Below are 13,538 nucleotides of genomic sequence, written 5' to 3' on the forward strand. Positions count from 1 at the left end.
TCAATTTCGTCCCTTTCCAAATTAAAACAAAAATTAATTTTATATAAATGTTATACAAATATTTTTATTAAATTTGATATTTTTATTCAAATTGATATTTTTATTATATATTTTTAACATAGCTAAGTTTATTTAAAATTGTGTTTCACATTTAACTTTACTTAAAATTGTTATCAAATTTTAAATTTATATGTTTTTTATTGTTACATGAACTAGTTAATTTATGAATTTTTTTCTATTAACATTATTTTCTATTAACAATTTTAAAACAATTTTAAATAAAGTTCAATGTAAAATATTAATTAAATGAACTTAATTTGGTTAAAAATATTTACTTGAAATATCAATTTTGATGGAAATATTTGTATACATTTATATAGAAATTAAATTTGATTTCAATTTGGAGAGAGACAAAATTGCTAATTTTTACAAAAATTGAGACTAAATTTAGACAAAAATTAAAATAAAGGGACCAAATTGAGACTAAGGAAATGACATCTGGCATAATACTGACACGTGTCACTGTTACTGCCACATCACTCTATCACTGCCATGTGACACGATGACAGCTTGACATGTGGTAATTTATTTAATTTTTTTAAAAATTCAAAAAAAATAAAAAATAAAATAAAAATAAAAATAAAAAATAAAAAATTTGAAAAACTGACACGTGACACTCTCTCTAACACGTCAACCTTGACTTAATAGAAATAACAAATATAAGACGTTTTTAAAAAATAAAGAACAATTTAAAAATTTTTAAAATTTGGATCTAATTTCAAAATTTTGACTTCAAAACGAGGATCAAAGCCATAATTAAACCTTAATAATAATTTGGGAAAGAAAAAGCTAAGATTTAAACAACATAGGAAGGCGCAAATAAGAAAAAAAGAACCGTGTCTTCCATTTTGAACTGGGAAGCATAGCGTCACTGTTCTTCAGCAGTGGAATGGATCAACATCACCACGCTGACGACGAAAACCCGATGCGGGGTTAGAAATGCGGCATTCGATGGAAGAGAACCCTAACCTCTCTCTCACGCGCGATTCTTCCCCTTCCTCTCCGGAATTCTTCAAACAAGTCCAAGCTGCTCTCAAGCGCCACCGCCCTCTCGCCGTTAATGCCTCTTCAGCTTCAACGCAATTGCATACCTTGAGGCCACGGCGCTCCATGGTGGCGCACCGAAACATCGCGAACAAGTCCCAAGAGGAACATCCGTCGATTTCGGACACCTGCACCGGGGATGGTTGCAAGAACGAACCCTCTCTGCCGGTGGAATCTCATAGTGTTGGTGCGCACAAGAAGGTTCGTTTTTCAACTGAGAGTAACAATGCCACTTCACAGCCGCATGGTAATTTTTTTGTCACCTTTTTTTTTTATTAATTGCAATTCTATTTCTTTAACTTCAAATTGAGAATAATGACCTGTAAGTGACTCAAGCAAACCTTCAAGTTCACAACAATTGATGAACCAAGACAAGAGATCTTGTATTGTATATTATGTATCGAATATGGGTTTCTTACTATGAAAAAGGCTAGGTTAGTGAGAGCAGATACAATGATACGAAATAACATAAATGGTAGAAACAACAAAAGAAGAACAGAACAGACAAATCCGGAAAGGACCCGGGAAGTAGGAGAATGAGTCACAATCTTCCACACACCCTCCATTTCCCCTTTTTTCCGTTTATATTAAATTTATTTCCCAAGCGTAATCATAGAGTGCAGTGCTAGCTACTCTTTTTCTCTCACTTTTTGTGGGTCATCTTGATTTCATCGTTATCACCCACATGTCCCATCCATCCAACAGTGTTCCCATGCACCTATTCGCCAATAATTCTTCTGCACTCATGATATCACCAACCGGGATTTTAAGTCTAGTCTAAAGCTTTTTATTAGGATTGTTGCATTGGAAATAACTGCTAATGTTGTGATATATGTCCCAAAGCAATCACTATACCCTGCCACACATATTCTTTTTCCTCTCTTAACACTCAGGGGTCAATGTTTCAAAAGCTACTGAAATGGAGTACATATGATCTCATATCGGTTCACTTGCATTGACAGGTGCGGCGTCAATTGGATTCAGTCAACATGTGAAACACCACAATATGCAGCAGGCAGAGTCTGAGACTAGTTTGTTATCTGAGGGAGGCAAGAGTTCTCTGCTTCCAAGGAGAAGAATAGTTACTCAGGATCATCTCCAGCAATTCAAAAACTTTTTGAGTCAACCAGCTACACAATCTTCCGTAGTGGGATTGCCATGCCCTACAACTACATCAGTCCATTCAACTTCAGCTCCAATGCCGAATTCTTTAACTCATTGTGCTAATTCCTGTATGGATAGTGACTCACAAGTGGCTGCAGAACCTTATGATAACCTGAATGTCAATCCTCATTCTATAACACAAGGGGGTGCCAAATCACCATATGATTCTCTGAAAGACACCAATAGAATGTCAATTGATCAGGTGGCAAGTGCAGTTCAAGAATATAATTCACTAAATGATGCAAAGTTGACATTTAAGCACAGTGATCCATCTAAGGAGCAACAAGGATGTTTGCTAAAGGAAACTAGTAAATATACTTGTTGTAATGACATGTTAAATAACGGGGATGAGCCTGCAGCTGTTACCAACATAGTGCCTCAGGGTCTGACTTCATCTTCAGATACGAAGCTGGAATCTTCTAGGTTAGAAAAGCAAGAAAAAAATGCAAGTTGTAAAGGACCTTCAGTTGCTCGAAAGAGGACTTATGACCCTGAGTTGTTTTTTAAAGTCAATGGCAAGCTTTATCAAAGGCTTGGCAAGATAGGAAGTGGTGGAAGCAGTGAGGTGCACAAAGTGATTTCATCAGACTGTACTATCTATGCACTTAAAAGAATAAAACTAAAGGGTCGTGATTATGCCACAGCATACAGCTTTTGTCAGGAGATTGAGTATCTAAATAGGCTGAAAGGAAAGAATAATATTATCCAGCTTATAGATTATGAGGTACACTCATCCTTTTTCTGTTATGAATATTATACGTGGCAGTTCTTTTAAAGCATTGCTGTTTTATATTCTCTCCCCGACCATGTAGTGAATTCTGTCTGTTTTATTTTATGTCCCACATCCCTCCTTTGTCTTCTTTCAATAGTTTGGGTTCTCCTCTTCTCTTATACACTCCAATTGTGTGGGGCTGGAGGTTCTATTCTTTTTCAAATATTCCTTTGTATATGTTGAATTAATTAGATAGTCAAGGACTGATCAGAAAGTAGTGTCTGCATGCATTTTCCTTCTTTTTCTTATCTACATTGTCCCTAGTCTACTACCAAATTCATGGCAATAATTTTGGATAATGAAAATGGATGTTGCTTCTCCGCCACCACCTCCCCCCCTTCCTCTCTCTCTTTCTAAATGAGGTATCGAATTCATGTGTTATTTTCACATGGTAAATGTTATCTTAGTTCCATGTTGTTGACACGGGTTTTACCATGTTCCTCATATATAATTGCTATGGGTGGCCCAATGTTGGTTAAAATATTTTCTCAGTTAGGATAATTTGATAGGTATGTTATCTATTACTTTTGCTCACTCTTACATACAAATTATTAAGTTGACCATGCACACAAGTCTTCTAGTGGGCTTCCACTTCTGTATCAATCTCTCTCTAGGGTTATATTCTTTCTTGTGAAATGTTACTGGCTTCTGTTCATCAACTCCTTCTTAGGGGTTTGACTTTTGTGTGTTTTAAAAAAAAATCATTATTTTGCTATCTTTGAGAGGTCATGTGCATTTAGAAACAATAGTGATGCATATGTTGGGTTGATTTGTGGTAGAAGTCCTACATGCACTAGAGATAAGGCCAGTTTATAGTATATAAGTAGATGCAAACCTCACCTTATAAACCGTTTTTGTGAGGTTGAGTTAGGCATAAGGTTCATTTCTTAACATGGTATTAGAGCCATGAGTTAGAGTCTATCCTAATGAAATTTGTTGATTGTTGAGTATATTGTTTCATCTACTATCGGACTGCTATCGGACCACCTATTAATGTCTGATCCCATGCTTGAGATGTATATGCCTTAGTATGAGAGGGTGTGTTGGAAGTCCCACATTGACTAAAGATAAGACCAATTTACAATATATAAATGGGTGCAAATCTCACCTTACAAACCGGTTTTGGAGGTTGAGTTGGGTGTGTTGGAAGTCCCACTTTGATTAGAGATAAGGATAATTTACAGTATATAAATGGGTGCAAACCTCATTTTATGAATCAATTTTGTGATGTTGAGTTAGGCTTAAAGTCTATTTCTTAACAATTTGTATGTAACATATTTTACTTGTGATTATTTTCTTGGTTTTGTATTTGTGATGGATATGATTACTTTATTTGTTTTATAGTGTTATTCATTTTTACCTACTCTTGTAAATTAGGTGACTGACAAGGCTTTGTTTGAGGGAGTCATAAATGGCTCCTTCAGTAGTAAAGATGGTAGAGTCAAGGATGATGGGTACATATACATGGTGCTTGAATATGGGGAAATTGATTTGGCTCATATGTTGTCTCAAAAGTGGAAGGAACTAGATGGGAACAACCAGACCATAGATGCGAATTGGCTTCGGTTTTATTGGCAGGTTTAAGTTTGCAAAGTAACCTTGAAAATATTTTATTATTCCTCTGAATCTGCATTTTGCATAATTACTTTTCAGTTCAGCGGTTACAGGATGTTATGTTTGAGTATCCAAAAGTATGCGAGAACCAATTTCTTTTGAACTTCTACGTTCGGGTGTCTAGTCGGGTCTGGTTTTCATGTTTCAAATTCTATATGAAGCAACTTTTATGTTGTGTCAAACCAAAAACTTACTTATTTTTGTTAATAATGATGTTCAAAAGAATCAAATAATTTTTCCTTGCACTTTGCTAGTTACTTAAATGATCTTCATGGATGTATTTTGTTATTCTCTCTTATGTTCTTTATTTATTGGATAGCATACAGTATACATCTGAAACTGTTTTGTTGAATTCTTCAGCAAATTCTTCAGGCTGTCAACACAATTCATGAAGAACGTATTGTGCATTCTGACTTAAAGCCAGCTAACTTCCTCCTTGTCAAGGGTTCATTAAAACTGATTGATTTTGGAATAGCCAAAGCAATAATGAGTGATACAACAAACATCCAACGTGATTCACAGGTATTTCATTCATGTACCATGGTTATCAATCTCAGTTTGCAGCTTTTAGGAGGAACCAGGATGACTGCAGTTCTAAATATAGTAGCACAAGTAATTTGTACTACAACCATCAATCTAGGAACAATAAGGTTATTGTATTGAAGTAAAGAAATGAAAGATAATGGTGTGAATTGTTGAGATGTAATATTTTATTTATCATGTATGGGATCCTTTCTTTAGGGTTAGGGTTAGGACTGGGCCTTGACTCTTTGTATTCTGCTTACTATCTTCTTATATAAACAGTAGTAAAACAGTAACAATGTAGTTTTTCACTGTTTCATTTATCTGAAATCTCTTCAAGATGGTATCAAGAGCCAGAACATGAGTCTGGTTCATCTTCACTGTTTGTCACAGTGACTATCATCGTCCGCCGTCTTCCGCCACTGTCCGCCGCCGTCCGCCGCGCCGTCCGCCGTCGTCGCCGTCGCCGCCGGCGTGTTTACTCCGGCAAAGTCAGGGTTAGGTGCGCCTCGAGGAGCGCAACCCATCCCCGCAAGTCACGTCCCCAGAAACCTCCGCACGCGCCGCCACGCTCCGCTTCTCTCCGGCGACCTTCAAGCGCGTGTACACCACGCGCCGCCTTCCCGGCGCCGGAATCGCGCCGCGCCACCGTCGTTCGTCTCGCCGGAGCCTCCTGGTCTTATATCTGCTCTTGGTTCTCTGTTTCGGTGACCATATCTTGAACCTAGGGTTTCTTCTCAAAAGTTAAGTTTTTTTTTAATGGCTTCTACGGGTGGAATGTCTCCCTCTCTATCAGCTACTCCTATTATTACCTCTGCGAAACTGAACTGGAAAAATTACTCCTCTTGGTCAGCTTCGGTGGAGTTGTGGTTTCTTGGTCAAGGTTATCATGATCATCTTGAAAAAGAGGTCTCTAATATTTCAGAGGAAGAGAAACCTAAGTGGCAGAAATTGGATTTTCAGTTGTGTGCTGTTTTATGGCAATCAGTTGAGCAAGGGGTCTTAGACATTTTGAGACCTTACAAGACATGCTTCTCTTTTTGGAAAAGGGCACAAGATATTTTTGCTAACGACATTCAACGCCTCTTTGATGCAACTCAAAGAGTAGCCTCACTCAAACAAATCAATCATGATATGGTTTCTCATATCGGAAAGGCTAGGGCTGCAGTAGAAGAATTGAAGAGTTTTTTTGTGGCTGATTCATTAGAAGATATCAACAAAAAACTTGATAAGTTTTACATGGTCTTAATTCTGAGGAGCCTACACTCGACTTTTGATCATGTGCGTGATCAAGTTTTAGCCGGTGATCAAATCCCTTCGATGGACAACTTAGTTACTAGACTTCTTCGTGTACCTACATTGGTCAAAGATGAAAGTTCAACTGATGTTTTTGAAACATCAGCAATGGTAGCACCACGAGGAAGAGGAGGAGGTCGGAGCAACCGTGGAGGACGTGGTGGTCGAAGTAGGCGTCCTCAATGCTCATATTGTAATAGAATGGGCCATACCCAAGACAAGTGTTATTCCTTACATGGTTTTCCCGATAAAGCTGCTCATGTGTCCAAGTCTGATCATTCAGAATCTAGAATTTCTGATGAAGAGTACCAAGAATTCTTGAGGTACAAATCTGAGAAATCCAACAATCCTGACCCATCCTCTTCAATGTCAACTGCATGCATCTCTCAATCTGTGGAAGGTCTTAGTCCATGGATTCTTGACTCAGGTGCCTCAGATCATGTCTCTGGTAACATTTCCTCATTTTCCTCCATTTCCTCTCCCAAAAGTCCTCATTTTATTACTGTTGCAAGTGGATCCAAAGTGGCATCTCAAGGAATTGGCAAAGTTTCTTTATCACCTTCACTAAATTTAAACTCTGTTTTGTACATTCCTCATTGTCCTTATAATTTAATCTCTTTGAGTCAATTGACTCGTTCCTTAAATTGTTCTGTAACCTTTACTGCTAATTCCTTTGCTATACAGGAACATGGTACGGGTCGTCTGATTGGAGAAGGACATGAGTCACGGGGACTTTATTTCCTAAAACCAAGCTCCTCAGTATCTTGTTTTGCAACTTCATCCCCAAAACTTTTGCATGATCGTTTAGGTCACCCAAATTTGTCTAAGTTGAAGATGATGGTTCCGAGTCTCAAACACATTCAAGCCTTAGATTGTGAATCGTGTCAGTTAGGAAAGCATGTTAGATCTTCCTTCCCTAAAAAGTCTGAGACACGATGTAATTTTGCTTTTTCTACTGTTCATTCTGATGTTTGGGGACCAAGTCGTGTCACTTCTTTTGGTTTTAACTATTTTGTAACGTTCATTGATGAATTCTCTCGATGTACTTGGGTTTATCTAATGAAAGAAAGATCGGAACTTTTATCCATATTTGTGTCCTTCTTTAATGAAATTAAGAACCAATTTGGGAAGACAATTAAAATTCTCAGAAGTGATAATGCTAAGGAATATTTTTCTGCTGCGTTTTCCTCATTTTTATCTTCCCAAGGAATTTTACATCAGTCAACATGTCCTCATACTCCACAACAAAATGGCATAGCCGAAAGAAAGAATAGACACCTTATCGAAACTGCACGCTCTCTCATGTTGAATACCAATGTTCCTATTCATCATTGGGGAGATGCAGTCCTCACTGCTTGTTTTCTAATCAATAGGATGCCTTCTTCTTCTATTGAAAATAAAATTCCTCACTCGATAATTTTTCCAAATGATCCTTTGTATCGTGTTTCTCCACGTGTGTTTGGATGTACTTGTTTTGTTCATAATGTCTCTCCAGGTCTTGATAAACTTTCTGCAAAGGCTATTAAGTGTGTCTTTTTGGGATATTCTCGCCTTCAGAAAGGGTATAAATGTTATTCTCCCTCAACCAAAAGGTATTATATGTCTGCTGATGTTACATTCTTTGAGGACACACCTTTTTTCTTGTCCTCCATGGAGGAGAGTTCATCTATTCAACAAGTCCTTCCTTTACCATCCTGTGATCCCTTGGTTCTTCCTGAAACTCAACCTCAAAATGCCAATGACATTGTTCAACCACCTCTTCTCACATATCAGCGTCGCACTCCAGTGACTCCTTCCTTGCCTGAAGACCCCTGTGACTCAAATCCTTCTCCACCAGATTCTCGAATCATGGATCCTTTATCCTCTTCATCTTCTCTTGACTCCGATCACACTTGGCCTATTGCCCTTCGGAAAGGTACTCGCTCTACTCGTAATCCACATCCTATTTATAACTTTTTGAGTTATCATCGTTTGTCTCCTCCATATTTCTCTTTTGTTTCCTCCTTGTCTACCATTAAGGTTCCTAAGAATGTTGATGAGGCACTTGGTCATCCTGGATGGAGACAAGCCATGATTGATGAAATGCAAGCACTTGAACACAGTGGGACTTGGGAACTTGTCTCTCTTCCTCCTGGTAAGAAGTCTGTGGGCTGTAGATGGGTCTATGCTATTAAGGTTGGTCCGACTGGCGCTGTAGACCGACTCAAAGCCCGTCTCGTCGCTAAGGGGTATACTCAGGTTTACGGTCTTGACTATTGTGATACTTTTTCTCCTGTGGCTAAAATAAGTTCTGTTCGTCTTTTCCTTGCTATGGCTGCCATTCGCCAATGGCCTCTGTATCAGTTGGACATTAAAAATGCCTTTCTTCATGGTGATCTGGAAGAGGAGATATACATGGAGCAACCTCCTGGGTTTGTTGCTCAGGGGGAGTCTGGGTTAGTTTGTAAGTTGCATCGTTCTCTCTATGGCTTGAAGCAATCTCCTCGAGCTTGGTTTGGTAAATTTAGTCGTGTTGTGCAGAATTTTGGATTGAAACGTTGTGAAGCGGATCATTCAGTATTTTATGGTTATACTTCTCCTGACAAATGTGTTTATCTTATGGTTTATGTTGATGATATTGTTATCACAGGAAATGATATCACTAGAATTGCTCAATTGAAGAACCATTTGTTTAGCCACTTTCAGACCAAAGATTTGGGTCGTCTTAAATATTTTCTTGGTATTGAAGTGGCGCAATCAAAAGAAGGTGTCATCATTGCACAGAGAAAATATGCTCTTGATATTTTGGAAGAAACAGGTCTGACAAATTGCAAGCCCATTGATAGCCCTATGGACTCAAATCAAAAATTAACAAGAGATCAAGGTGAACTTTTCTCAGATCCAGAGAGATATAGAAGGTTGGTTGGAAAACTCATCTACCTTACTATAACAAGACCTGATCTTTCTTATCCAGTGGGAGTTGTTAGTCAATTTATGCAAAATCCCCACATTGATCATTGGAATGCTGTGATTCGCATTCTCAGATATGTAAAAGGTAACCCAGGACAAGGATTGTTGTATGAGAACAAGGGAAGTACTCAAGTTGAAGCGTATTGTGATGCAGATTGGGCTGGTTGTCCAATTGATAGAAGATCTACCACAGGGTATTGTGTATTCCTTGGAGGGAACCTTGTATCTTGGAAAAGTAAGAAACAAAGTGTTGTTGCTCGATCTAGTGCAGAGGCGGAATATCGATCTATGGCTCTAGCTACATGTGAACTAGTATGGATTAAACAACTCCTTCAAGAGTTGAAATTTTGTGAAAATGAGCAGATGAAGTTATATTGTGACAACCAAGCAGCCCTTCACATTGCCTCCAATCCGGTGTTTCATGAGAGAACAAAGCATATAGAAATTGATTGTCATTTTGTTAGAGAGAAATTACTATCCAAGGATCTTGTTACAGAGTTTGTCTCCTCCATATTCCATAATAGAAAGAACAAAAAAAAATTAGAAAAAAAAATCCAGCTGAATGTGAATGGTGAAGTTCATAGGAAGAGTGATAGGTTCCTGATCTCCATAAGGAAGCCTCATAAGTTTTATACACCTGCAGGCCCGAATATACAGGGCCTAGTTAGAGAGTTAGTTACAGAGAGAGGTCTAATGCTGTGGTGGGAGTCTAGAGTATACAGTGACTTGGAAAAGGCTTTGCCTCTTGCGTTGATTCCTTAGGCTCCGTCGGATACCACTGTGCATGCAGGTTGATGAAGACGGAAATGAGTGACATCTTGTGTTCGCATGAACTGATTTTAGAGTGATATCACACGAATTTGCGGGATACGGAGCATTCTTCATCCTTGCTGATTTGCACGGATGGATTTATTTAGCTTCCACATTTTTTTCAAACATGGTTCAAGGGAAAGAAGTCATTGTGGTTTGTGATCCTTCATACAATGACGTTTTTGAAAATGCAAAGGGAAATTACCAAGCGGAATTCAAATTTTCACCGCCTGGAAAATAAAGATATGTTTCTTTTTACAATGGCCTTCAGGTTGTTGATCCGAGCTTTGAGCTTGTTTGCATTCTCGATTCTGCAAGACCGTTGGTGTTATAATGAGATGTGAGAAAGGTCCTTACAGATGGATTATTGAATGGAGCTGCGGTTCTTGGTGTCCCTATGAAGGCTAAAATCAAGGAGGCAAACAATGAATCATTTGTAGTTAAAACTCTACAGAAAAACGCTATGGGAGACACATACCTGACAAAATATTAAGTTTGAGATGCTGAAGAAAGGTGTTGAGGTTGTAAAGAGAGAAGGTCCTGAAGTTCCTGATGATGTGCTTAAACATCCTGTTTATAGCACGGAAGGATCTCATACCAACATTAAGGTTACTACGCATCTTATTTTGCTTGATGGCTTAAATCTAGGGACAGGACTTTCCAAAAGGAATGCCAGAGTAGAGGGAGAGATGTGTTTCCTTACCCCAAAAGTGATTTCTCATTGGACAAGACAGGCTGACCGGGATAGATACAAACAGCCTTTTTTTTCAGAAAATAATATAAACTATTCTATCACAGACTAAGATGGAGAAAGATATGATATATATTATTAGTGGACAAGAATATACTGCAGAATGAATTCTGTAAAGCCTAGGCTAGTGCTCCTACAGAGATTCACACCTTTTTCCACACCTAACAGAAGAAAAAGCTAACTTTTTTCTCTCACCCTTCTACCAATATATTGCATGATATTTGCTCTCCAATAACTAGTTTTATGTAATTCCATTATGCCCCTTCGTATTTGTCATGCTATATGTGTTTTCCAACTCAAGGCCCATGGTTTGGATACTGAACAATGGGGACATGGTAGCTTCAAACTCTATGACATCTTAAAATTCATGTGAGGGCTTATCTTCGACTGCCCAATCAAATTATTGGCCACTACCATTTATTCCGTGATGGTTTTTCTGGAATATTAAAAAATTGATTACTAAAAGCCCATTCCGGAGTAAATGAGAGATGACCCAACAAATTTTATTGGTGCAAGAAGATGTACCTGTCATGTGAATAGGTGGCCCATATATTTCTAAGCTTTAACAGATCAAATGTATCACAAAATGTTAAATTTTTACTTAGTTTTCTTTCTATTGTAGGTTGGTACTCTAAGTTACATGTCACCAGAAGCATTTATGTGTAATGAGAGTGATGCGAGTGGAAACATCATGAAGTGTGGTCGGCCATCAGATATCTGGTCCCTTGGCTGCATTCTTTATCAAATGGTATATGGGAGAACACCCTTTTCAGATTACAAGACATTTTGGGCCAAATTCAAAGTTATAACTGATCCAAATCACGAAATTATGTACGAACCAGTTTCAAATCCTTGGCTTCTGGATCTTATGAAAAAATGTCTAGCATGGGATCGCAATGAAAGGTGGAGAATTCCTCAGTTGCTCCAGCATCCTTTTCTAGTTCCACCAGTTCCATGTGATCAATCTTTGTTCCAAGATCAAACCTTTAAATTGCTGCAACTTATATCTGAAACTTGCAAAAATGACCCAGAAGCATCGCAGCTCTGTCTTCAACTTCAACAGGTGCTTGATAATCCCATAGAATTAACTAGTACTCATTCATTAAACTCCCTAGACCAACAGCGTAAATTGCTATCCCGAATATCAGAACTTTGTATTCAACTACAGAAACGCTTTCCAAATTCGGATGAAGAATAGATGCTTGTTTCGTGTTAGCTTCTTTTGGGAATTTGTGATTTTTTGTCAAAAGCTGTCTGAAGAGGTGAGGTAATCTAATGATTTCTTATTGGTTCATTCCAATTTGCAGTGGTTATTCTTCCGATGTACTTGTTACTAAAAAGGAAGGTATAGAGTTGTTGTCTTGACATTTTTCATGTTTATGGTACCTAAATCGTGTTCCTCATTTTTCAAGTGTTTTAATGTGTAGAATTGAATAATTGATTACAGGTCATCTATAAATACGTGAATCAAACTTTAAAAGGTGTTACAAGGTTGACAAATAGTCCTGTGTCAATAGGAGTTTGATCTTTAGGTTTGTAGTACGGAAAAACGTATGTTTGAAGAGACTAATCTCTTCAATTAATTTAAATTTTGAGAGATTAGTATCGAAAAGAATGAAATGTGGTGAAATTCAGAGGTGAATCTCTCCCGGTTTTTGTTTATAATTCTCCTCCTACCATTTGGTTATACGGAAGAACTTGTGTATTTCTATACTAATAAAATGCCTTTCTACTTATGTTTATAGTAATTGAGAGGAAGCTATGCAATTGATTATGTTGAATATTGGAAATGAATATTCGCGAGTAATTGATATGGATATTTTTAATATCGTATTTTATCGAGACAAGTACAAGGATCATAGTATTGACATCCGTGGATATGTACATGTTGTACTCTAATTTAAATTAAAAAAAATGATTAAAATATTAACACATTGATTTTGAATAAGTTATTTTTTTATCAATTGGTTTTAAAAAATTTACATTACTTTGTAACTTGTTATTCAACACTATACTTTGTTTGAAATTTTATGAATGTTATGTATTGTATTTTATTTGAATTTACGATTAAATATGTGGTTAAATATTTCAAAATTTTATTTTGTGAATGCCCTTGGGTACCCATGGATAATAAAAAAATATGCGGGTACTCGAATAACGGATATCTGCACGGATATGGAGACGAGTATGAGATGAATATTTATCCAACAGATAGGGTATGGAGAACTACTACTTGTAACACTACTCGTTCGGTTGACATCCTTGTTCTTAAGCCAATACAATGCCGATGTGGTTGGGATAATGTATTGCGAGATCATGTTTTGTCATATCAAAAGCATCCTCTAGCGGTGTTGCAAAACCTATTGGATTTCCCAGTCACAATAAAACACATCGATCATGCAATTAATTAGTTTTACATTGAAATTGACTGTGCAAATGCAAATGCATTAGATGAGACGTGAACCTACATGCAGACCTAAGCGACACTGTAGAGCCCCAACTACGATTCATGCTAATTTAACTTGTTTACAAAGCTACATGTCTACAAATTTCTGT

At 37.5% G+C, this 13,538-nt stretch overlaps 1 protein-coding gene across 2 annotated transcripts; it reads left to right on the forward strand.

Moving 5' to 3' along the window:
• The first annotated feature begins 880 nt into the window (after positions 1–880).
• LOC114193141 (serine/threonine-protein kinase MPS1-like) lies at positions 881–12,385 on the forward strand. Of its 2 annotated transcripts, none has more exons than XM_028082845.1 (5): positions 881–1,351; positions 2,067–2,992; positions 4,418–4,618; positions 5,015–5,176; positions 11,605–12,385. In XM_028082845.1, exons 1-5 carry the CDS (start codon positions 1,000–1,002, stop codon positions 12,178–12,180), a joined length of 2,217 nt encoding a protein of 738 aa, XP_027938646.1. In that variant the 5' UTR covers positions 881–999; the 3' UTR covers positions 12,181–12,385. The 2 variants fall into 2 exon arrangements, with proteins under 2 accessions (XP_027938646.1, XP_027938647.1); XM_028082846.1 differs by having other exon boundaries at positions 5,027–5,176.
• The last annotated feature ends 1,153 nt before the right edge of the window (positions 12,386–13,538 follow it).

The sequence above is a fragment of the Vigna unguiculata genome, chromosome 8, assembly GCF_004118075.2.
Source record: "Vigna unguiculata cultivar IT97K-499-35 chromosome 8, ASM411807v1, whole genome shotgun sequence".
Taxonomy (NCBI): Eukaryota; Viridiplantae; Streptophyta; class Magnoliopsida; order Fabales; family Fabaceae; genus Vigna; species Vigna unguiculata.

Coding starts and splice junctions, on each gene's coding strand:
- LOC114193141 (XM_028082845.1), top strand. CDS start 1,000: ATGCGGCATTCGATGGAAGAGAACCCTAACCTCTCTCTCACGCGCGAT. Junction 1,352..2,066: donor TGCCACTTCACAGCCGCATG/GTAATTTTTTTG, acceptor TTGCATTGACAG/GTGCGGCGTCAATTGGATTC. Junction 5,177..11,604: donor ACATCCAACGTGATTCACAG/GTATTTCATTCA, acceptor TTTCTATTGTAG/GTTGGTACTCTAAGTTACAT.